Below are 25,747 nucleotides of genomic sequence, written 5' to 3'. Positions count from 1 at the left end.
TAGGAGGTTTTTGTATTGTGTTTGTTTCAGATTTCTTGGAATTTCACGTGAAATAAGCATTGGATCGTATGAATTGAATTTTTTTTTTAAAACCTTTAAATTACATTATGACACATGGGTTGCCATTAATTATTATTTTTATCCAATACTTATACCAATTGATAAAAGACTTCCTCTTCCAAAGCTGTAATAATGATAGTTATGAATAACCCTAGACTTATTTCCTACTACATCAACATAGAGCTGTATTTACTTTTTTTTTCATTTTTTTATTACATTTTATTTAAAGCTCCTGTACTCGTAATTAAAAAACAGAAAGATATTTCCTAAGTGATTAATTCAGTGCACATTTGGATAGTGTGTTTAGATGAATCATGTGTTGGCATACAGTATGTGCGACTCAGGAGGACTAGATAGTGGTTGCAGCTTGCCAGTAAACATATTCAATTACGCATTATTATTATATTTCTCCTGAAATAGGATCTTTCTCTAATTTAGAATAGATGATGTAGATCCTAGATGACAGTCTCATCAATGCAGAATGGAAACAATACAGAGTGCTAACATCTGCAGTTAACGTTGCACTCTTTAAAGGTCATCATGTTTTTAAGATTTTTAAAAAAGTTGAGAAAATTTGCTGATTAATTAATAAAGGGAACCTTTTATGCATTTTCTTTTAAGTGTGAGTGTATTAAAAAAAATTTGACCAAAAAAAAGTACTTATTTTCCCTCATTTTTTGTGGCCTGGGTTTAAATAAATTAATTAGATTTTTTTTATCAGAATGTGACCTCATATAAGAAGATGCCCCGCCCACATTTGGAAGTAGAAATAGAGGTTTTATTTTAGCTGAAGCAATAACACACACACACACACACACACACACACACACACACACACACATACATACACACACTCACACACACACACACACACACCCACACACACACACACACACACACACACACACACACACACACTTCCACACACACACACACACACACACACACACACACACACACACACACACACACACACACACACACACATTTTCTAGCTCTGAGACCTTGTTAACAACATAGATTGGAGATTGGAGCTTTAAGGCACAACATTAATATTTTCAAGCACCGATTTTAGTTGTATGAAATGTTCTTAAAAACATAAATTGCCTTGCTTTTGGGCGGCACGGTGGCTTAGTGGTTGGCACCGCCACCTTGCGCCTCCAGGGTCCAGGTTTGATTCCCGGCCAGGCTCAGCTTCCGTCTCTGCGTGCATGGAGTTTGCATGTTCTCCCCGTGTCTGGTGGTCTTCCTCCGAGTACTCCGGTTTCCTCCCACAGTCCAAAAACATGCAGATTAGGCTAATTGGTGTCCTCAAATTTCCTGTAGTGAGTGTATGTGTGTGTGCCTTGCGGTGCCTTGCGGTGCATTGGCACCCTGTCCAGGGTCTACCCTGCCTTGTGTGTGCTCCAGGCCAGCTGCGACTCTACATACAGAATAAAACGGTCTAGGCAATGAGACATTGCTGTTAAAAAAAAAGAGTACCTTGAGTAACTTAGCGAAAAATACTAAAAGGATTCCTAATAATTATTGTTAACAAGTTAACAATGGTGCGGTAATCAAAAAAACAAAAAGTGTGACTACATAACAAGTCTAGTTTTAATGCAAGGCCATGACTATGTACAGTATAATTTCCATCACTGCTGAATTAATATAGAAGTCAGTAATATTATGATGCTCATTATGATGCTTGAGTACTGAGAAAAACACAACCAAATATGTCACTAAAGTCTAGAAAAAATTGCCTTTATAAAGACTTTAATTAGACTTTAATTTTAATTATATACAGTATTTGTATGTAAGGAAAACTGATTTTTAAAATAAACTATACGGACAAAAGTATTTGTCTGAACCTGTTATTTATTATTTGAATAGGTTTGAATTTACCATAAAAACAGTCCAAAAGCTTGAGAAAAGTGGAAGCTGTTATAGCTGCGAAAGGGAGTTATAGCTCCATATTGAAGTTTATGTATTTGGAAACAGATTTGGCCAAATAGTTTTGTCCATACAGTGTAAGTACCGATAGGGAAAAAGAGCCACTGATGCACGAACAGCAATATACTGTACCAAGTGTGTGTCTTTGTGTTCATGTACTGTATCAGAGTGTATCTGGCTTGTGTGTGTGTGTGTGTGTGTAAACCTGGAGTAATAGACTCTTTCCTTTACCCCTGCTGCCTCCCTGGACAGACCACATTAAAGAACGTAAGTGCCTGCAACATACTCTTGTGTTCATGTTAATGCTCGCTGGTTTTGTGTAGACCTTATACAAAAAGATAAAGGAAATGTTTGATGTGAATAAAAGCAGAGGATGTGTGATGAATGACAAGATAATGGGCCTTATTCCCTCCATCTGTAGTCATGGTTTTATTCCCACCATCTGCCTTCCTTTGCCGTCTGAGTCTCTGCCCCTCCGCCATCATACGTACTGTATACTCTTCATCTTTCCTTCTATTAATTATTCCTTATATTATTCGATGTCTTTTGGGACCATACAGTATTTTATATACAGTATAATCACTTTTGGAGCCAAATAAAAATACAACATCTTAGCATAGAAACTGCTTACTAGAACAACTTCACATACATTCAGAACACCACTCTCTCCTATAACATGACACGTATCCTCTCTTGTACACTGCTTATTCATTGGCTTTAAGCCTATCCCAGGAGTCTCTTTCGTTTTTGTATTTATTTATTAATTTATTTATTTTTATGCACCGCTCTGTATTTTCTGTCCATCCACACCACCGGCTTTTCATCGCCGGTCCTTTGTGAGCCACTCATGCATGAAATGTCAGACACTTGCACAACATATCGTGTTCACCTAATCTAAATGCATTACTTTTGTGCTCCTTCAGCAAGCTCACCAGAGACCCAAGTGACGCTCCAATTGTTGGAAACGTTCCCATTTCTTAGGAACGAATTGTGTCTTTGCAGATCAGTTGTAGTGTATGAGATGACTGGAGTTTGTGCTTGTACTGTACTTGTGTGAGAGAGGGGTTGTGGCTTCAGAGCAGCAGGGAGTCACATGGATCAGGTGGTCAAATGATGGCAGTTGGACTGAAGTTGGACTGCATTTTTTTTTTTATTTGATTTGCTGATCAAAATGAAAAACAGGAAAAAAATTTTTTACCGCTGCATCTAAAGCATCACACTTAGACTTAATTGTCTCCATTATTACCGAATTATCCAAGCTCTATTTACTACAGATGGAAATGGGTTTGAATTAACTCTACTTTCTCTCTCTCTTTCTGTCGCTGTCTTTCACGCACATTGTAACTCAATGTCTCTCTGTCTTTAGTAAAGACGCCCCCACAAATTACTGCCCAACCTGAATCCATCATTGCCTTCAACTCTGATGACATCACGCTCAAGTGTGAGGCGACTGGGAAGCCCTCTCCCACGTCAGTATCCATAGCAACACATCTCCCATTCCCTTCCTTCCGGATATAATTGCCTTCCATGAACCACCTACTGTATTTCCTCATTTCTGACAGTTTGCTGTACATTTTCGGTAATACCAGTTAAACGATAGGTGTGATACAGTAGTTAAAAGAAAAAAAAAGACACACAGTTTTATTGCAGAAATATATCACATTATTGTTAATTGCTTTATTCTGATTGGTTAAAAGGTGTTGATTAATTTCCTATAACACATAGCTGACTTTAACTGAAGCAGGTAATATGTTGTTCCTGTAAATACTATATATATATATATATATATAAAGAAAATTTCACTGAAAGAAAAAAAAAACTATTACTATGTAACTAAAACCTTATTATGGACAATTTATGAATACTAACCCACTGTTTATTCATCCACGATCTTCTGCAGATTTCGATGGGTTAAAGATGGATTGGCGTTTGACCCATCAAGCATCCCTGGTGTCACCACGTCTTTTTATTCTGGGAGTTTTACGGTTAAAGATGCAGCCATTCACCAGTTCCACGGCAACTACAGCTGTCTGGCCTCCAACGATCTGGGCACAGCCGTCTCCAACGAGGCCCACGTCATCACCGAGGGTGTGTCACAGTCCTTACTGCATGCCTTGTACTGATTATTTCATTTCCATCCGCCTTTGCATTAACAATGCCGTAACAATGCCTGCTATCAGAGCAGATAACCAAGACATTATCCAAAATACTAAAACTGCACTACAAAATATTACCCAGTTTCATAAACCTGACTCACGAAAGCTTTGATGTGGGAAAGTCACTTGTTATGTAAAAACTAGTTACATAACAATTGTAGCCTTTATTTTTAGACATTTTGAGCTACATCAATAATCTTCAATCCCGCTTTAAAGTAAACTGCAATGTTGTTCGGCGTTTGCTCACATCGCAGCGACACTTTTGTAGCCGTGCTACGTCTCTCCACCTGCTCTGATCCTGCCCCATTTTGACCTCACCCCTTGTTTCTGTGACAACAGTTCCCTGGGCAACCAGGTTGCGTCGATACGGTGGAAGCGTCTCACTGGTGATGAGTCTTCGTGGGATTAATATGTGCAGGAAGTGCGAGCGCTCAGCATGCACAGAGCTAACAATAGCTCACAGTCTAACGAGATCATTATGTAGGCCACATGCAGCAGGTGCAGCTTCGGCCTTAAATAACTGCTTTATTACATGATTAGGAATGATCAGTCTATGATAATGTTCAGCATGTGGCTGTTACATCACATGTTTATAGTGAGGGCTTTAAATGGCATGTAGGCAGGCGATGTATAGGTATAAGCTAATAGGAGTAGAATGAATAGATTAAACATGTTTGTGTAAGTGTGTGGAAACACGCTTACTTTCATTATTAAACACAGATGTGATTTCTACTGGAACTTTTTTATGATGCAACTTCACCACGTGTTTAAATGATCTCCGTTCTCATTCTCATTATGGTTTTCTGATCACATTTCTTTCATGCTGTTGAAGGTTCAGCGCTCTCTTTCTAATTTCTTTTTTTTTGTCATATCTGAAATCTCCTTAGTTGTTTTCTTTGGCTTTATATATACATTTAAGAATATTTGAATGATGTAAATTGTCAGCTTTCTGTTTTCATTGCAACCTCTGTTTATTAAGCATTTTTTTAATTAATACTGCTCATACAGCATTATTATTATATTTATAATAAACATTCTCACTATATGAAAACATCTTAAATAGGCTACTATTGTATATAATAATAATAATAATAATAATAATAATAATAATAATAATAATAATAATAAAAGAAACTACATAGGAAGAACAGGGAAAAATATATTTTTGTTTTAATTATCACTGCTCAAAGAGCACTGCAAGGCAAGACATAAAAAAAATCTATATTAGTATATTATTTAAATATATTAAATGTATATGGAATATTATTACTAAATTATAACATATATATATATAATAACATATTATTAAACTATTGCATTCATATAATAATAATAATAATAATAATAATAATAATAATAATAATAATAATAATAATAATTATTATTATTATTATTATTATTATTATTATTATAAAAAAAGAAAAAAAAAGAGTTCAAATAATAATTTCCCTTTAGGCTATTCACTTTTATATTGCAAACCATTCCTCTGCCCCTGGCCTCTAAATGCCGGCTTTATTTCCCTCGTCAGATACTCCCACAATACAGCGGGAGAAGAAAGAAGGCGAGAAGAAGGTAGAAGAAGGAAATCCTGTTATTTTACAGTGCAACCCTCCACAAACTTCTGCGACCCCTTTGATTCACTGGATGGATAAGAGTGAGTGTTCCTGAGTGTGTGTTCAGACCGGAGAAACCTATACACCCTATACAGTATCTACAGTAACACCTGGACATCCTCTTTCTGTAAACTACATCCTTGTTTCTTTTTGCTGCAGGGCTTCGGCACATCCAGCAGAGCGAGCGTGTGACTCAGGGCCGTGATGGAAACCTCTACTTCTCCCATGTGACCATTGAGGACAGCAGAAATGATTACACCTGCAACGTGCAGTTTCTGGGAGCTCGCATCATTGTAGCCAAAGAACCCATTAGCCTGAAGGTCACACCATGTAAGTGGAGCCTCGCTGCTCGCTTTCTTTATTGTTTCAAATTTATAGTGTTAGTTTTAACAACGTTGGTGCCTCAGAGCTCCAGGGCTGGATGTTCGATCCTTTTTAATTTATTATATTTAAACAGCAGGAACCATCAGGCTCCATGCATGTGTAATTTGAATAATTTCTTTACAACTAGTATACTAACTTTAAGTAAGACTATAGTCTCACATTATAGTCTCATTATATTTGCTAAAATGTTCTAAAATCCAATCTATGTAAATTGCAATCATCTAATCTGGGAAGTGATTAGAATGGAGCTGTTTGAAAAACTGTATCCTGAAAGGAAAAAATCGTTTTCCTACCATCCTAAACCGTGCTAACTATATATATATACAGATTCACGAAAAAAATTTTTAGATTCACAAAAAAAGTTTTTCCCAAATTTTGTTTGTAGCCTGATTGGATCGTACAACCATTAATTTTTTTTTTTTTTTTTTAGGAATACGTGTAAATAGGATTAATCCATTCTCTGTTACTATGAACTATATTCAACTTTTGATCTATTTTGTTTATATCACAAAATATAAAACAAAGTATAAAAACACCTTAATTATACAAAAACAATACAGCACTAAATATAAACATTGCACAAAACCATGTTTGATCTGCGAGCGTGGACTGAGCAAAACCGATGCTGGTCGACTCACTCATGCCTTTGTCTAGCTGATAGCGCCAGTTTGGGACGGCAGGTTCTGGGTCGTGTCCCGAGAAGGAGTTTGTGAACAGGGACAAATTTTGTGATTTGTTCGTACTTGGGTGCATTCGTGAACTGAGGTTCCACTGTATATATTTACAGCATTCATACACCTTTATCCAGAACAATACACATTTTTATTTCATTATAATAAAACATTCAGAAATTATCTGAGCTGATGAGTTGAGGGTTAAGGGCCTTTGCTTGAGGGCCCAACAGTAAAAACTTGGTGGTGGTGGGGATTGAGCCTGGGACATTCTAACCAGTAGTCCAATGCCTTAACCACTGAAATACCAAATAGCTATTGCACTGTCAACAGTGCTGTGATCAATCATGCTGTGATATGGATTGGTGCCCCATGCAGGGTGTGTTCCTATCTTATGCACTGCATTCTCAGGATTAGGATTTGGATCCAACTTGACCCTGTACAGGATATGCACAGTGATTAATTAGTTAGCGATTACTATTTTCTAAGTAAAAGTGTACTGTTTCAATAGTAGAAGTCTGAATCGAACTGGCATTCCTGCCCAGTGGTATTCCTACCTCATACCTAAAGATAAGCTCCAGATCCATTATGGCCCTGAGACAGGATAAAGTGCTTACTGACCTGTAATAACCCAGTCTTTCTAGAAGAGCCACACACAGTTGGGCAGGAGGAAAGAAAGAAGTGAACACATATCCCGGTGTAAATTTAACACTGTAGAATGAAGATACATCGTGTTGAACTGTTTGGCTTTTCCAAGCTCTTGTGTAGCTTCTTCAAAGCTTGTTATTTTGTTGTGTTTTTGTCTGATAATGTATACGTTCTCATGTTTTTGTCACTTTCCCTTCGCCTGAAGCTAACACCCTTCGAAACAGACGGCCACAGATGATGAGACCTACAGGCTCTCACAGCTCATATTTGGTCCTGAGAGGCCAACCCCTCGAACTGGAGTGTATCGTCCAGGGCATGTGAGTGGGTTCATGCTTTAGGCCTACTTAAAGAAAAATAATAATAATGATGCTGCATTCATACTGACCACACCCCTTTTGTCATGTCCTCAGGCCCACTCCATCCATCCAGTGGGTGAGGAAGGACGGAGTGCTGTCCGAGTCTCGTACGTCCAGAGAGAACTTCGATCGGCTGCTGCGTTTTACCAACATCTACGAGCAGGATGATGGGGAGTACCAGTGCACAGCCAACAACTCCCAGGGCACCATCACACACACTTATACCGTCTCCGTGGAAGGTAGATCTCTGTCGGGCTTTAAACAGACTAGTGTTAGATCTACAGATTCAAGGTCCAACATGTAATGATTTTCAGGGATTTTTGGGGTCTACGTGTGTATGAAACACATTTTACGCCTGTACAGTATGCAGTATAACGACCGTTGTCTGCCCCTGAGACCAGCAGCTCGTCATAAATATTCATAAAATAGACTGCCTAATGTTCATGAATATTTATTAGCTTGCTAATACCTTTCACAGTAATGGGAGGGCATTTTTTCACATAAATAAGACTGGATGTTTCCTATTAAATCAGTCCTTTGCACCTTGCTGAAAACATAAGCAGAAAATGAAGATTTATTATTAGCTGTCATTGAGTCAGAACAAAAATCAAGCACTTAAATTTTTTTTTTTTTTTTTTTTTTTTTTTTTTTTTTTGTGTGAGATAAAAGTCATGGAAGAGCAGTTGCACAATAACCAAAATCAACTGAGAACAAGAGCATGCAGATTATATGTTGACTGCAGGATGGCTTAGTGGTTAGGATTGTCGTCTTGCACCTCCTGGTCCCGGGTTCGATTTCTGCATTGAGTCCATGTGCATCAAGGGTTTGCATGTTTCCCCTGTGCTTGGTGGGGGTGCTCCAGTTTCCTCCAACAGTCCAAAGATATGCTGATTGATGTTTCCAAACTATCCATACTGTGTGAATGTTGAACAGAGGTAGAAATGGGAATAAATAAAATAATAGCCCCTAGTTGGACTACAGAGGTTCCTAGACAGATGGATAGTGAATATGATGATAAATAAAATAACTGCAGTTTTGAGACTTGAGAAGTTGTTTTTAATTTTTTTTTTTTTTTTTGAAGCACAAAGTATTTCCAACTGATAAGAGAAAATTTTGTGCATGTTTTCTTTAAGACACAAGGGTGTTAAAAAGCACAAATGCCACATATTATGTCAAAATTGTTCGGGTTTACGCAGTATAAGTATGATTTTTTTGCGATTTTTCAAAAAACTATAACTCCACAATGGATAGTTTTGCCACAATAAATAAGTCAGCCCGCAAATTTGATCATGGAAAAAGTGTTGGAGAACTGTTATAACAGTTTATATAGTACAGTGTTCAGTTTCTTTTTAAGTGTACGTAACGATGTGCACTACATTGACAGTAGAGACACTGCCTATGTACTGGTTTTGGGAGGTGCAGATTTTTGCTGGCATGACTCTAAGGTGTAATATTTAGCATTGTGTATTTCCATATACTGTACACATACTGTATGTTTGTGTTACTCTAGCTGCTCCGTACTGGATAAAGGAACCGGAGAGTGAACTTTACGCCCCGGGGGAGACAGTCAAATTGGAATGTCAGGCAGATGGGATCCCAACCCCAGAGGTCACCTGGAGTATGAATGGAAACCCTCTCTCAGGTACCTGCACTGTGATACACACCTGAAACTGATGCATGCACTCAATCATTAATCATGCAATAAAATCAATAACTGAAGACAAGAGCATGCAGTTTGGGACTATACTGTATATAGTATATATTAACAGTTTGACAGCAAATTGGGATAATTCCATTTTTTTTTTTTTTTAGGTTTGTTTAGATTTATTTTGTTTAATTTGGAAATCAAGAAATATTGGCAACTGATACAGAACAGAACATTTTGTACATGTTTTCTTTGTTAATGCATGCAGTTTTCACATTGTACCAAAATAAAATGTGTTTGATGTTTAAAATTGCTTTTTTTTCCCCACTTGAAACACTGAAACAATTTATTATAGTTGTTAATATGGAAATAAAGAGAAGAAATGGGGGCTCAAATCATTTTTGGGGAACATAATGTGTGCTGCACTCTCTATAAACAGGAAAGTTATGCATTGCTCGGCACTCTCTTGGGTGCACTGTTTGGAAAGCAGTGTATTGTGGGATCTCATAAACGCACTTGACATTCTCCACGATGCTTTCAAAGTGACAAAGCTCCCAAATTGATTTAAAAAATGGACCAGCATAACAGCTTTTTGGGACCAATTTAGATCTAAAGAGGCAAATCTCTAGTAAATCCTAACATGTCTGTTATAACCTCTAACAATTTACCCCTGGGTGTAGATATAGACCCGGACCCACGGCGTACAGTGAAAGGAGGGACTCTCATCCTGAAGGACGTGAAGATCATTGACACTGCAGTGTACCAGTGCAAGGCTTCTAACAAACACGGAACAATCCTCATCAACACCCACGTCTTCGTCACTGGTCAGGGCACTTCGGTTTCTTCATACATTAATCCTGCTTTTAAAAAAAAAAAAAAAAAAAAAAAAGATTTATAATAATGTGAGTAATGGAACGGGAGTGTGTTGCTGTTTCAGTGCTTCCTCCACAGATCCTGACAGAGGATTCATTGTTGTACAGAGTGACAGAGGGAATGACGGCCAAGTTGCAGTGCCTGACCTTTGGTTCGCCTCGTCCGAAAATCACATGGTGAGGCGCGGTTATGGGGCTAATGTGCTTAATCATACATGGGGGTATTACACTGTAGATTGGCGATATGACAGTGTGATAGGTCACGTTCAGCGATTATCATGGGTAATGTTTCTTGTAAATGTGTAAATGATTCATTATTAATGATCTTTCATGATAAAAGCATAACTATGTGAGTAATAACAGTCTCTCCTAAATGTTTATTGCTGATATTATTTCCTAACCTACAATATGTTTAGCTGAACATTTTTATATTGAATATATTTTCTAACACATAGCCAGATCAACAGTATATCTAGATTATAAATAATTCCCAAAAAGTTAAACTGGTAATGAAGGTATGATCTTAAACTCTTAGCCAGAGTAAAACATTTTATATGATGCCATTTTAAACATTTTAAAGAAAGCCGTAAGTCTCTGATCCTCTGATCGATCCCGGCCAAGGTGGCTCAGAGTCTACTGCAGTAGTTCTCATGAACATTCAACATGTACTGTAGAATACCTGATTTTTGAAAATTATTGGATAACTTGTTTCCAACTTGTGGAAGAGACACAGGATCATTCACCAACACAGCTGGCATATTACTGGACCTCTTTTGGACGGTATTGCTACATCCCCCTTACAGTCTTCATCTTTTTCGCTAAGTGATTTTTTAAATGTTTTGCCGTTTAAAGGGGTTCCTGGGAGGCCAGCCTTTCAGATGTGATTCAGGCTGTAGGATCACGGCTCCGGTGTACTGAGGAAACTTTGTACCTTTATAGTATCCAAGCACTAGTGAACCACTGGGATGGGTGTATTAGTGTAACAGGGGATTATATCAAGAAATAAAGATTTTAACTCCCATATCTGTGTTTTCTTTCTTATTCTGCACAATCAAAAGTTTCGGTTGGACTTGATCACCTCTCATAGAAAAATTACCAGGCTAAAATTAAAATAAAAAAAAAAAAATTCATATAAAATAGTTTTAATAAGAGGAATAACTGGTGTTTTCTCTAATGACATAGTAGTGTGTCTTTAGGGTGAATCTTTTGTTGATAAAAGAGGGATTTCAGGGGGACATTTCTTAGGCCAGAATTAGAAGTAAATGTGAAAGTTAAATTTAGGAAACGGAATTAAAAGCAAAAAGTTTTTTTTTTTTGAGTGATGATTGAGTTTCTGCATACTCACAGCTCACAGACTCAGATTCACAGCAAGTTATGGCAGAAAAATGTGTCAGATATTTTTTTAATTAGCAGTGTATGCAGTGGAGTGAGTGTGTGATGGAGTGAGTGTGTGTTTGTGTGTTCTCAGGGAGGGTGAAACCTGGGACTCTGTGATGTCCAACTCCAGGCTGAATCAGCTAATCAATGGTACTCTGGAGATTAGCAATGTTTTCCAAAACGATACAGGCATCTACACCTGCTCAGTGGGTGAAGACAAACTCGCCATCACTGCCGAGCTGGAAGTCCTCAGTGAGTATCTGGCAGAAACATATGCACACTTTAAAAAAAAAAAAAAAAAAAAAAACATTTCCCCAATTGCCTTCTTCTGGACAAGCACCAAATACTGACAATATCTTTAATTAGAGTTGGTGCTGATGTGGGCTGCTTGGGTTTGCATCGGGTAGCAACTGTTTTGTTTTTCCTTTATCAGACCGGACAGTGATTGTGAATCCACCCGAGGCTCTGTATATTCAGAAGGGAAAGAGGGCCATGTTCACCTGTCAGTACCAGATAGACAGCAATCTGGGAACACCTCAGATCCTGTGGAGAAAAGCAAACAAGAAGCTTGATGAGTCCTATGATGTGGACAAGTAGGATGCTGGATTTTTATTCTAATAATAATAATAATAATAATAACAATAATAATAATAATAATAATAAAAGTCTTTAGTTATTTGAATGACTAAAGACTTTTTGACTGTAATTGGTTCCCTGTATTGTTATCATTATTATTATCACTGTTTTTTCAGGTACATAATTGATGAGACAGAGCTTATAGTAAATGACGTCCAGGATGAAGACGAAGGTGTTTATGGTTGTGAGGTCATAACAAGTTTGGACATAGCAGAAGCAACCGGCAGCCTCACGGTTGTTGGTAAGACTTAAAAAAAATGATGGAGAAAATACATTTTCTACAATACACTATAGATTAACACTTGTATGTACTGTATGTGACTTCTACAGTTTCCCTTCTATCTACTGTATGTTTCCTTTCTGTCGCTTTCAGATCGACCAGAGCCTCCGTCCATGCTGCAGATCACTGAACCTGGAACGCACTCAGTAACTCTGCTATGGGTTCCTGGGGATAACCACAAAAGCCCTATTTTAGGTATATAATTCAGCACACTATATTGAGCTACATGCATTATGATGCACGTTTTCACAGGGAAAAGCCGACAATTCCGCATAAAGTTCTGTTTTTTTAGTCATTTCTATTAATGAAAATTTATGAAATATATTTTTTCCAGGCTTAATGATGATCTCACAATTTTTTTTATTTCTTATTCCAGCTGAATGTGTAATTTGTTTGGATGGATCTAAAATACACCAGTACACAAACAGGACAAACACAGTATAAATGCGCAGAAGTCATTCATGCTAGGTTCTAAGAGACCACAGTGGCACATCATGGTACCAACACTACTGTACATTGTAATATACACCGATCAGACATAACATTACAATACCAAAAATTAAGCCCAATATTGTGTAGGTTCCCCATGTCCCTAACCCTAACCCCACCTGGGCAGCTCTGACTCCTCAGGGCAAGACTTCACAAGACCACTAGGAGTGCCCTGTGGTGCCTGGCACCAGGATGTAGGCAGAGGATCCTTTGGATGCTGTGGGTTGCAGGATGCGGCCTCTGTGTATTGGACTTGTTTGTTCAGAGCATGCCATGGGTGCTCAACCGGATTGGGATCTGGGGAGTTCGGGGGCCGGGTCAGTCACCCTGGGTTCTTTGCTTGCTGGGCCCCATGCACGGCAGGCTGTGGTGCACTGGGTGTTCTAGTGCCTTTCTATCATGACAAGCATGTACTTTTTCTCCAATTTGTGCTGCCTTGACTTTTCTGCGGGAGCCTTTGGTCCCAGCTGGCATAAGTGAGCCTTGGGTTCCCAAGATCCTATAAATACATACTGTACTTTTCTGTCCATTTCTCTTCGAAATGTATCTCAATCACAGGGACATTTAATATCTGCTATATCTGGTTACTTGGAAAAGTTTTTAATGTTAGGGCTGATCGGTGTATATACTTTGCAACTTTTTCAACAAAAAATTTCCAATGAGTTTTTCCAGAGTGTCACATATTAATGCAAACATTTTAATCCATGAGATTGCCTAAACAAACAAACAGACAAACAAACAAACAAACAAACAAACAAAAAGTTTTGGTGATACAACAGATGGCTTAACATATGTGGACATCCTGAACATCACAACCATATGTGAGTGTTTTTCACAAAGTTTGAAGCTGGTCAAGAATGCCTTTTTATGCTAAAGCAGTACTTTTTGCTCTTGTCACTGAATTTCTACTTGTGATGTGATGGTCAGGTGTCCACATATGTTTGCAGTTATTCAGAAATCGCCACCTCTTTAGCAGATACAAATGGCCTTCTTACAAAGACAATGGGATTGGAAGAGTTTAAACTGCATACTGTATGCCCAGCATGCTTCCTGATGTTCCTCTGTTGGTGGTGTACCCTTGTAGAGTATGTGGTGGAAGCTGAAGAGACTGGCACTGATACGGAGGAGTGGGAGGAGCTCATGCGGGTAGCTGGAGACACTCGTCGCACCACGCTCCCACTCAAACCCTTCCTGTCATACCGCTTCCGGGTCATCGCCATCAATAAGATCGGCAAGAGTAACCCCAGCCAGCCCTCCGCAGCGTACTCCACTCCTGCAGCTCGTAAGAGAAGCATTACTTTAGCCTAAACCGAAATGTTGAGTTTTTTAAAGCTTCTGTGTAAAGACTGAATTTGCGTACTAACAACTTCTGGTATACTACATCAGAGAAGACAGCTTGTCTGGATTATTGGTCTCAGTATTGTTATAATGATTTGGTTTTGTTTGTCAGGACCGAGTGGTAACCCTGAAGGAGTGCGTAGTGAGTCCCTCGACCCAGGCACACTTGTCATCACGTGGAAGGTAGGAACTAGGAAAATGTACTGAGTATGTTTGTTTAACTTCTTTCCAGATGGTAATTCTGTTTGACAGTTGAATGGAACTCATACCCATGTGTTCTTACAGGAGATGGATAGAAGGAGCTTCAATGGCCCAAAGTTCCAATACAAAGTGATGTGGAGGAAGGTTGTTGGCAGTGGGCCATCTTGGCATTCAAATTTTACAGAATCGCCACCCCTTGTTGTCATGGATGTGGGTAATTTCAGCGCGTTTGACATCAAGGTGCAGGCTGTTAATGAACTGGGAGAGGGTCCAGAACCCATATCTACAATTGGCTACTCTGGAGAGGACGGTGAGTTTCCTGTTAAGAATTTGGCTAAAGCTTTATCCCATTTGTACAATCATGACACGTTTCTTGCCAAACTCCAGATCTGGATAAATGTCCCTGTCCGGGCCTGCTATTGCCTGGCCCTACACAATATACTCAATAATTTCTAACAAGTTTTTAACAGCTTGAAGGAGCAGTTAATAGTATTTGAAGCATTTGCTAAAAACAGTTGAAACTCACCCACACTTGAGTGGAAAAGGTGCTGACCAACCACCTTACACTACTGTGGATATGTTTGCTCTAACGACCCGTGTTTTATCTCGTAGTGGCGCTTCGCATTACTGCTTTTTACAGAACGAGACAAACTGGTTTTAAACTCACGAGAAGAATAAACATACATTTATCTGTCCATTCAACTTTGAAGGTTCAGTTTTCATAGTCTACTTGTCTCTTTTTGGAGTAAGCCATACTTTTGCTTTTGTTTCTTGAGGATTTTGGTGCACTTGCAGGTGCATTACCGTCGTTTCTGTGTCTTCTGCATGCTCTGTATACGCGGTAAACTATCGTGTCGATTGGCTCTGTTGCTTGACATGTACAGCCACGCCCACCTTAGATAAAAAGCACTAAATTACTAAAATAAAAAATGCTAGATGTTGTGACATAGTCTGGCACAAAACTGCTTTATAACTTCACTTCTATTTAACATTTTGATTTTATTTATGATGCAAGTTTAACTCAAGTATGGCAAATACCAATAGACTGGTTTCATGTCCTCAGATGTGTGAAACATAATTATAGCATTATAGTTCTGACCAATCTACAGACAAAACCATTTTTTTAAATTTATTTATATTTTAGGTATCTATGGAATTATGTAGCTTGTACTGTAAAGGGATATAAACGTTTAAATCACAACACACTGCACCTTTAACCAGAACAAAACTTAACATGACACAAGAGTGGTGCATGTAAAATGAAGGTTCAAATGAAAACAATATGTGTGTGTTCTTCAGAACCTTTGGAATCGCCTCTGAATGTAGGAGTGCTTCTACTCAACAGCACTGCCATCAGGGTAACATGGCCCGAGGTGGAGAGCGACACAGTGAGAGGACATCTGATGGGCTACAAGGTACTGTGTTGCATCCCTTTGCAAAAAATAAATAAATAAATAAAAGAAATACTTTGCAGGCTTTAAAGAGTTGTCTTGACCCAGCTGCCTGAAGGCTCTCAATGAATACAGTACAAAGATAAAAGTTTTCAGCACTGGCACCACCCTCTCTCGAGGTCCTGAATCTCCAGATTCACATCTAAGAATCTGCATTGTGTCCGGTGGGAAATGTGCAACCCACAGGCAGATTGTTAAAAGATGTTCAGATCGTTGAAGCTCTAAGTAGATTTCTTTGCACAGACAAAAAGGAGCAGTGTGATATAAATTTGTTGCTGTTCTCTCCTTAAGATCCACCTGGGATACTGTGGCTCCTGTGGAAAACATACACACCATCATCAACCGTCCAACCCCGAGGAATGCGAACCAGTGAATGAGGTTGTAGTGACAACAGGACCTAAAGAGCAGAAAAAGGATCTGGGTGGCCTGCGGCCGTATTCCTCATATTCCGTCGCTGTTAGCGTCTTCAACAGCAAAGGAGATGGACCCAAGTCAGAAGCTTCGACCTTCCACATGCCTGAAGGAGGTACGAGAAACAGAGTTCCTTTTATAGGAACCCCCTATGCTCTTATGATTTTCTCGTGATAAACCCCACCCTGTTCAACCAAACGTTACCAAAAGGAAAGACTGAGTTAATATGGTGCAATTCTTTTCCTACAGTTCCTGGTCCTCCAACATCGTTGACATTGTCCAGTCCTTCGGAGACGGAAATGACGCTCCACTGGACTCCACCTGCTCAAGAAAATGGAATTCTGACCGGATACGTATTACAATACCAAGAGCGTACGTCCACTTACAACTGTCGCTATGATATTGGTTCCGGAATTTATTTTTTTTATCAGTACTTGCCATACACATATCATCTTCAAGGACATGATGGTTGGTGGTCCAGATTTACATGCTGTACCCTTTTAGTTTCAGTGTATGCTTTAACATGAATAAACACATGTCTTAAGGGGTTAAAGTTGTTATACTGTAGTTGTGCTGTTGCTAGGCAACAGGGAAATAAGAATCCAGATCCATAAGTAATGCCTGGGGCTAATGACAGGAAGGCCACTGCTAACACACATACAGTACACAAAAACATCCACGAAAGAATATATTAAAGATTTTTTTGCAAGCATCAAGTAGAAAAGAGGCAGCACTGTGGCTTAGCACTTTCCCCTTGCACCGCCAGGGTCCAGGTTTGATTCCCGCCCAGGTGTGGCTGGGGTCGATTCCCAGTTAATTGGCATTCCCCAAATTGCCGGTAGTGTGTGAATGAGTGTGTGTATGTACTGTATGTGTGTGTGTATGTGCCCTGTCATGGATAAGCACCATGTCCAGTCCCCTAGGTTAGGCTTCACGCCCCTCGAACCTGTATACAAGGTATAGCGGTATAGACGGTAAGTGAGTGAATGATCAGGTAGAAAAGCAACAAATGTGTCTGATGTGTTTAAAAGTTGTTTAACCGATCAAATCAAAGTTCTATAGACAGACAGTATAAAGAAACATGTGGTGGTTCGTAGTAATTTAGCCATTCAGCTTGCAGCGTTTTCTCTATGCAGTAGACAACATGGACAGCCCCATGCAGGTGGAGTCGATTGATGATCCCACAGTGCATGAGCTAAGCATTAAAGATCTGGACCGTCGCAGCCATTACCGTTTTCACCTGCGGGGGCGCACTGCAGCCGGACAAGGCCTGCCAATCGCCAAAGTCGGGGCGACCACACTTGATGGAGGTACAATCTTATGCTTTCTTTGAGTGTCTTGTTCCCAATAATGAAGGCATGCTCTCTCCTCTGAACAAAAAACACAGGGTGGGGTTGGAGCAACCATGCTTGGTGGAGGTACAAGTGAATATAATTATCTTGACCCCACCCCTTGACTTTTGTTTTCAATACTGTAGACATCTTCTCTTTACAGTCACATCACGAAAGGGACCAGGGCCTACCACTCCTCAAATTCTCCCATGATAAGCTTCTGGCTACCTAAATTATGTATTTTGTTTAGTTTAAATATTTATTTTCAGATATTTTTTTTGTTTCCGGATAGAATTTGAGGACGTGATATTAATCATTTTATTTGGGTCACGTTGATGATATTCAACGCATGCTCAGCGCAAGCAGAGTGCAAGACCAAACTCCATTAGAGAGACCTAAAGAGGCAACTAATGATATTAAAAAGCTCTTTTTCTTTCAAGCATGAAAGTGAAATGGTAATGAAGCAGCATATATGAGGAGTAATGAAGACTGTGGAGATCAAGTGTATGGTGAATTGTTAATGTTTTTTTTTTTTTAAGCACACAGAATAGCAGAGCTGGGTGATTTTATTGCATGTGGAATTCAGTGGAGTGATAACAGATGACTGTAACTTGTGTTTGTTTTTGTGTTCGAACAGCTCCACCCCGTGACATTAGTTTGTCTGTTGGAGAGACAGCTGTTAATCTGAGCTGGGTGTCCCCTGAGAGACAAAGGAACGTAGGGTTCCATATTCACTACCTGAAGAAGAACGGTAAGAGCTACACCCTGAGCGCTAAAAGAAATAAAAAGGGAATAGAGCGATTGTGTTTTGCTCATTTATTTTAAATGACGTACCGGAATAGGAAGCGTATGCTTGTCTGTTGATTTATGTATAACACATAATGTATTGTTTGGCCGTTACATTAGACTATCATATAAGTGTCTCATATAGTTTTTGCTCATACACCAATCAGCCATAGCATTAACCCCACATCACAGAAAGGCATACAGAGCCTGGCAAAAGTATTTTTCCACTTGAACTTTTCCACATTGTGTCACGTTACAACCACAAATGTAAATATATTTATTTGGATTTTATGTGATTAAGCAATACAAATCATTGTGACATGGAAGGAAAATGGTTTTCAACTTAATCATTTACAAATCAATTTTGTAGCTTAATTATTAAATAGAGTCCACTTTTACTGTGTAATTTAATCTCAACAGTTCCTTAAAGCCCTCAGAGGTTCATTAAAGAACATTACTGAACAAACAACATCATGAAGCTCGAGTAACACACCAGACATGGTGAAGAAGCGGGTTAAAGCAGGGTTAGGTTATATCAAAAATATCTCAAGCTTTGAACATCCCACGGAGAGCACTGTTCAATCCATCATCCAAAAATAGATAGAGTATGGTACAACTGCAAACCTACCAAGACATGGCCATCCACCTAAACTGACAGGCCGGGCAAGGGGAGCATTAATTAGAGAAGCAGCCAGGAGGTGAATGGTAACGCTGGAGGTGGGAGAATCTGTCCACAGGATCTACTCCACAAATCTGGTCTTTATGGAAGAATGGCAAAAAGAAATCAATTGTTGAAAGCAAGCCATGAGAAAGTCCTGTTTGCGGCTGCGACAAGCCATGTGGAACCTCAAATGGGACTTCTTATGGCTTTTCTTTTTTTGTGACAAAATGTGAAAAAGTTCAAGGGGTATAAATACTTTTGCCAAAACCCTTTATACCCCAGTTGCAAGGTGAAGAGATTATGGACACCCAAGGCGCACTCACGCCTGAAGGGATTAAAGACCATCCCGTCCCCACCAATCCCACAAATTACCAACACAAATCACCAAAGAAGATTGAAGTCAATGATGGCCATGATAGAAAGGTACAAGAACACCCAATGCACCACAGCCTGTTATGCATAGCGACAGTAAGCAAAGACCCCAAAACTTCTCAGATCCAAGCCCAAGTCTGATTGACAGAGACCCCACCCTGCAACCCACAGCACCCAAAGGATCTGCTGCCAACATCCACAGCACACATTGATTGTAATGCCATGGCTGATCGGCGTACAGTACAGTACACTGTTGGTACCATGATGTAGTCTCTCAGAACGCAACATGAACGACTTCAGTCTTCATTTATATTGGTGCTGTTTTTCTCAGGCCATGGGAGATGGATGCAGTCAGAGAAAGTGAACACGTCTCAGTCCTTTTACTCCCTGCAGGGCCTCCAGCCTGGATCTCATTACAGTTTGCGCTTCGTCTTCAGCAACAAGACCTTCTGGGAAACTGACATACAGACAGGAGGAGCAGGTAACTCAAGACACAGACACAATTACACAGAGCTACAGAGGCACAGTCGTCCTTCTGCTGGGTTTTATATTAAGCTAGAATCCAAAAATGATAGAAATGACAAGGCTTGTTTTTGGTAGTGAGACACAAAGTCAGTGATGCTCAACAGCAGTCAGAGGATACAAACTCTTTACACAGTCAGGATTCTCACACATCCTGAGAAGACCTGACAGTTATAGTCTGAATCATGCGCGGCATTGGAAAAAAACAAAAAAACAAAAAAAAAAAATCCTGAAAATACATGAGCTTTTTATAAAAGTGTGAATTTGTGCTCTGAAGTCACTGGAAGGATAATAAATGTGTCTATATTAAAGAAAATATGCTGAAACTATAATGGCATTAATAGGAATCGTCTACTAACGAAATGCAAATTCAAGTACAGAAATATGAGTATACAGTATATTCGCAGTATAGTAGTATATATAAATTATAATTATGCATATTAATCATGCAGGAGCATGCAAAATCAGCATTCACGATAAATAAGTTTGCACACAGAAGTAAATATCCGTGTTTAACGAATAAGTATGCATGCACATTTAAAAAAAAATCTATGCATACTAAACAAATTAGTATTAAAAAGTAAATATGCATGACTAATTAAGTGTGCAAAATACACGTGCATGCTTCAAAAGTGAGTGTGCAATGGAAAAGCAAAATAAATTAGTGTGCAAAAGTAACAAACAGCTGGAAATTGCTTCATTAAAAAAAAACACGGTATGCATGAACATGCAAATTCTCAAAAAATCTGTTTTGTTAATGCATGCCTGTAAGTTTGGAAAAATATTTGTAATTTAAATTGTTTTACATTTCCATCACAGCAGTTGACAAAAATATATGTGTGTACTGTATGTGTAGCAGTGAAGGAGAAGCAGAGCAGCTTTGCTACTGAAGGCTGGTTTATCGGCCTCATCAGCGCCCTCGTGCTGTTGTTGCTGCTTCTGCTCATTCTCTGCTTTGTCAAACGCAACAAAGGTGGAAAGTACTCAGGTAGGACAGCTGCCTCCGTAATCAAACACCAACCTGGACATGAGTCTGTTAGGTAAGCATTGACTGATGTGAACGTTTTGCTTTCTGTCCCAGTGAAAGACAAGGAGGAGGGCCAGGTGGACTCTGAGTCTCGACCGATGAAGGACGAGACGTTCGGGGAGTACAGGTGTGCTACCGTGACCTATTCTCCATTGTTTTACTGAAACACAAAGCTTGACTGAATTGCAGCCCTGTTTCTTTGCTTTGCTCACACTCTCCCCTTTTCCTGATGCTTTCCCTAAATGCTTTCCAGATCACTAGAGAGGTATGATTTGCAGTCTTTTTTATAATGCATGTGCATGAGTGTAACTGTTGATGAGCTGAACGCTACCCAAAGCCACGGCATTCCTAAGCAGAACACACCGAGCAGTATTAATATAAACACCTAATCAGATGTGGTTGCAGGTGGAACAGAAAGCTGAATATTTACATGATTAAAATGTTTTTAATACTATTTTCATAAGTATTATTTTACAAATGCAAATACAAATATAAATCTCCCCTTTATTGTTCTTTATTAACTTTTTAAATGTGATCGTAATAATATTTTGAAATGTACAGTACCAACATCTTTCAAACTGCTTTTGGATCATCATCTTTTAGTTTATTGTCTTGTAGAAAAAACTATTGCATTCAACTGTACTTTAAAAATCCCTCTTTTTCCTTCACATTATGAAGTGACAACGAGGAGAAGCGTACGGCTAGTCAGCCGTCTCTGTGCGAGGACAGCAAGCTGTGTAGCGACGACGGTTTGGACGATTACGGCAGTCACAGCGCTCACACCAAGGTGACCATGGACGAGTCCCTAGCCAGTCAGTACAGCGGAGTCAGAGACGGGCTGGAGATCGAGAGGCATGACGGATCGCCCCTCAAACCCGGCGTCACCAACCACGGCCTGCCCAACTCTGCTGCCGTCCTCGACTAGCGGCGCCGGTGTTAGCGGAAGAATCGATCCTGGACCTGCAACTCGTATTTGAATGACTGACCAAACAATCGATAATTCACACAATGCAACGTCAGTGTGTACACTATAGCAAAAGCCAAGTAACAAAAAAAACATGGGATACAATGCTGGGACTGACTTTAGACATAATCAGACCACTTCGGCCAGAAGTGATAAATTATTTCAAATAGATTAGATCACCCTTATGTGTAGGGACTGCCATTTTTGCAAACTGTTTACAGATATAGCTCTGTTCTCTTGTAATACAGTACATACTTTCAGAGTAGACCAACAAGAATTCAAGTTTCCTGCCAGATACAGTACAATGACTTATTATACATAGCAGAATTTATTAAAGGAAAAATCCACCGTAAACAGTTTACATTAAAAGTTTTGGGGAATTTAGCAACATCTAAGTTTCCTTTTTTTTTTTTTTTTGTGATGATAAAAATGCAACGAGACGTTTTTGGTTTCATCAGGAGTAACAGTCCACTACGTTACGCCCAATGCCTTGTGTAATCTGAATGCGGCGCTTTAGTCGGGTATTCTGTCCAGCTCTCTCACTCTGCTCGGACAGATTATCTTTCATATTGATAAAGTTTCATTCAAATAACACCAACGCCATCAGGCTTGTCCCCTACTATCTCTCTGAGCTGATCCTCTGCCGTGATTTTATACTTCATTAGGAAAAGGTGGGACCACTGTGGCCTGGCACCTCCAGGGTCGAGGGTTTGATTTCTGCCTCGAGTCTGCGTGTGTACTTCCTTGTTGGGTTTCGTCCGGGTACTCCGGTTTCCTCCCACAGTCCGAAGGCATGCAGGGCAAGTTCATTTCCAAACTGCCCGTAGTGTGTGAGTGAGTCAGTAAGTGTGTGTGGCTGTACCTTGCAATGTACTGGCTCTTTGTCTAGGGTGTATCCCATCTAGTGCCCAGAGTCTCCAAGGCTCCAGGCTTTCCATGTCCCTGTTCAGGATATGTCATATAGAGGATAATTTATTAATATTTTTTGTGGCTTAGTGGTTAGCACTGTGGCCTTGCAAAATTATTTCCAGAATCTGGGTTCGATTCCCTCCTCGGGTCTGTGTGCATGGAGTTTGCATGTTCCTACCGTGCCTGGTGGGTTTCCTCCGGGTATCTGGCTGTAAATGAGCAAGGCTTGAACCACTTAATCACCCAAATCATTAAAAATACATCACAGACTTTTTATTTTTGTGTTTCAGGGTGGAATTTTCCTTTAATGATGATATTGTTTTTTAAAAGTGACAATTTTACGTGACAAGGACATATATAGATGCCGCATGGTTAACGCCAAATACAGGACAGTGTGAGTAGCAGAGGAAGAGAACTGCAGGGAGTTTGAGGGCTTCACAATCCCGGGAAGTGCATCATGCAAGCATATGGCACGTTGCATATGGATTGCACTGATGTAGTCCATTGTTATATCTATTTAAAAAATTGTCATGTGGTTCACTGTTTTATAGTCTTGCCTCATTGTTCGAGCTCTATGCATTTTTTTTCCATTTTGGGCAATTTTGTGAATAACGTTATGTTCAGTTTTATCTTTTTTTTTTGGGGTGACTTTTTTTCTTTTTGCATCTTTCTATAAAATACGCATCCAGAACTCCATAGCCAAGCTGCCGGCACTTAGAAATATATCCGATGCAATGATCCGCTGATATGAGGTGCTTTATATCAGGCTGTATGTAGTCACATCTAGCAGTTAGCCATGTCCAGTATTAGTGAGCTGTCCTTCCAGAACCCTGAACCCTGATCGTTTGAACTCCATTTTCAGCTCGAATGTTCAATCATTTGTATGTAGCTCTCCTCCTATACGTGTGTGTGTGTGTGTGTGTGTCTCGCTTTGTATTGTAGTCTGCATAGTGTATTAAATGAAGTATACTGACAAATCCTCTCTTGCAGTCCAGTTGGTATAAAGCCATATGAATACACTTCCGAGGTGTAATCGGGTATGAGGTTGTATTGAGGTTCTGTACAGTACACACCCACATACACTCATTTCAGCTTGGTCTAAACAATCATGTGTAATTAACCCAGTTTGTGTCTTACGCAGAGAATGTATGCGTTGTTCGGGTTGGGATTCCCATTCCTTACCTGTATACCAAATAGCATTTGTTCCTGGTTCGATGTGTGACGTGTGTGCCGTCTTGAAGTTTGGATACGCAGTGTTATGTGAAGAAAAGTGATCGAGAACAACATGAGATGCCTGTTAAAAACAAAAGTTTCATTTTTTTGTTCTTCTGGAGAAATTCAGATGAGGCTTGAAAGGAAAAAAAAAAAAAACTCGAATTTTGTTTGAATGTAAATAAGTCCCAAATGATTGTTTTGCTACAGCGTCTATTTGTAACTGTATCTTGTTGATTACCATGGGTTTTGGGGTTGTTAATGTTTTACTTCTGAATTTTTGACCCTTTGTCTAGGTAGTTGTGAGATAACTGTTTTAGATAAGTAGAGAATAGGTTTTTTTTTTTTTTTTTAACTTTGAATTGGAAAGTCCAAACAAGCTGTTGTTTCACTGCGATAAAATCCAATCAGAACTTTTTCTTTTCTTGTTTTTCTTATTATTTTTTTTTTTTTAAAAAAAACCTAAATAAATCTTCGCTAGCCGCTCACCTGAACAAAACCGGTTTCCTCAGAGAATTCATTTCCTGTTCTGTTTGCTTACGAGTTGCAGTATTGTGTGTATCTGTTGCAAAGCAATTCCTGTGCAAGCACTATGAGGAAGAAGAGATACCCGTCTTGTTTGTATCTTGCGCACGCACATCCAGCCGCGCGGGGAGAATTACAATGTGCTGACTTCAGCTCGTTGGAAGCGCCTCTGAAAGTTCGTTGTGGTGAAGTGTGCTCTACGGGGAAAGGTGTGATGCAGTATCCTGGACTCTACGTTGTTGCTATACAGACACACTCAGGACACAAAAAAAAAAGAAAAGAATTCTCCGAGATGTTTATTTTCATACAGGAGGAATAAGTGATGTGAATTGCGTCGATGTGCAACCGAACTGCTGCTAGACGTCCGCGCTCTGTTAATGTCTGAGAAAATTTCTGCTTGCAGATATCCCACTATACAGCTGTTTTTGCTTTGCAGAAGGATGTAGCTGCGACATCGCCTGTGGTCATATAATATGTCATACTATTGTGGCATTTTACTTATAAATATAATGTAGTTTCTGATTATTTGACTAGGCTCAGTTCTAGCTCCAAGACTAGACATTGCTTGATTCGAAAGTATTTCTCATATCATGTATATCCTACGTTTGTTTACGATCTAATGCAATCAAAATGTTAAAATCGATTGGATCTGAACGAGAGGGGCCGTACTTGTAGCTGACTAATGAACAGCCAAGTCCGTGTGCTGAATAGAGAACTGGGCCAGTGACTGGATTGGGCTTGTAATAGAAAACAATACTGTATGTGAATCATGAATCAGCCACTGTATGTAAATGCTTCAAGAATAATAAAAAATAAAAATGGAACATGCTACATGTCATCATTTCCAAAATTTTTTTAATATTCAGTGAAGAGTATTATATTATTATAGTCCTTGAATAACGAAATCCCAGTAAAAAC

The 25,747-nt window shown here is 39.3% G+C and overlaps 1 protein-coding gene across 3 annotated transcripts in view; it reads left to right on the top strand.

The window, feature by feature from the left end:
• l1cama (L1 cell adhesion molecule, paralog a) overlaps positions 1-24,749 on the top strand; it is a 60,325-nt gene extending 35,576 nt beyond the window's left edge. Inside the window, exons 3-29 of one of the 3 annotated variants that reach the window (XM_053483439.1) lie at positions 2,245-2,259; positions 3,359-3,461; positions 3,893-4,080; positions 5,677-5,802; positions 5,921-6,091; positions 7,670-7,781; positions 7,875-8,059; positions 9,331-9,462; positions 10,146-10,289; positions 10,403-10,514; positions 11,806-11,966; positions 12,148-12,307; positions 12,467-12,591; positions 12,724-12,825; positions 14,204-14,401; positions 14,570-14,640; positions 14,743-14,968; positions 15,958-16,073; positions 16,401-16,635; positions 16,770-16,892; positions 17,657-17,830; positions 18,489-18,602; positions 20,002-20,151; positions 21,049-21,180; positions 21,274-21,346; positions 21,473-21,484; positions 21,898-24,749. In XM_053483439.1, the coding sequence (XP_053339414.1) occupies positions 2,245-2,259; positions 3,359-3,461; positions 3,893-4,080; positions 5,677-5,802; positions 5,921-6,091; positions 7,670-7,781; positions 7,875-8,059; positions 9,331-9,462; positions 10,146-10,289; positions 10,403-10,514; positions 11,806-11,966; positions 12,148-12,307; positions 12,467-12,591; positions 12,724-12,825; positions 14,204-14,401; positions 14,570-14,640; positions 14,743-14,968; positions 15,958-16,073; positions 16,401-16,635; positions 16,770-16,892; positions 17,657-17,830; positions 18,489-18,602; positions 20,002-20,151; positions 21,049-21,180; positions 21,274-21,346; positions 21,473-21,484; positions 21,898-22,144 (3,707 nt within the window). In that variant the 3' untranslated portion in view covers positions 22,145-24,749. The remainder of the gene's footprint in view (positions 1-2,244; positions 2,260-3,358; positions 3,462-3,892; positions 4,081-5,676; positions 5,803-5,920; positions 6,092-7,669; positions 7,782-7,874; positions 8,060-9,330; positions 9,463-10,145; positions 10,290-10,402; positions 10,515-11,805; positions 11,967-12,147; positions 12,308-12,466; positions 12,592-12,723; positions 12,826-14,203; positions 14,402-14,569; positions 14,641-14,742; positions 14,969-15,957; positions 16,074-16,400; positions 16,636-16,769; positions 16,893-17,656; positions 17,831-18,488; positions 18,603-20,001; positions 20,152-21,048; positions 21,181-21,273; positions 21,347-21,472; positions 21,485-21,897) is intronic. The other 2 variants (XM_053483442.1, XM_053483441.1) reach the window with 2 other exon arrangements.
• Positions 24,750-25,747: the final 998 nt, after the last annotated feature.

This window comes from Clarias gariepinus, chromosome 22, assembly GCF_024256425.1.
Source record: "Clarias gariepinus isolate MV-2021 ecotype Netherlands chromosome 22, CGAR_prim_01v2, whole genome shotgun sequence".
In the NCBI taxonomy this organism is placed as follows: Eukaryota; Metazoa; Chordata; class Actinopteri; order Siluriformes; family Clariidae; genus Clarias; species Clarias gariepinus.
The sequence above is the reverse complement of the archived record's forward strand: the minus strand, read 5'-3'. Positions and strand labels throughout refer to the sequence as shown.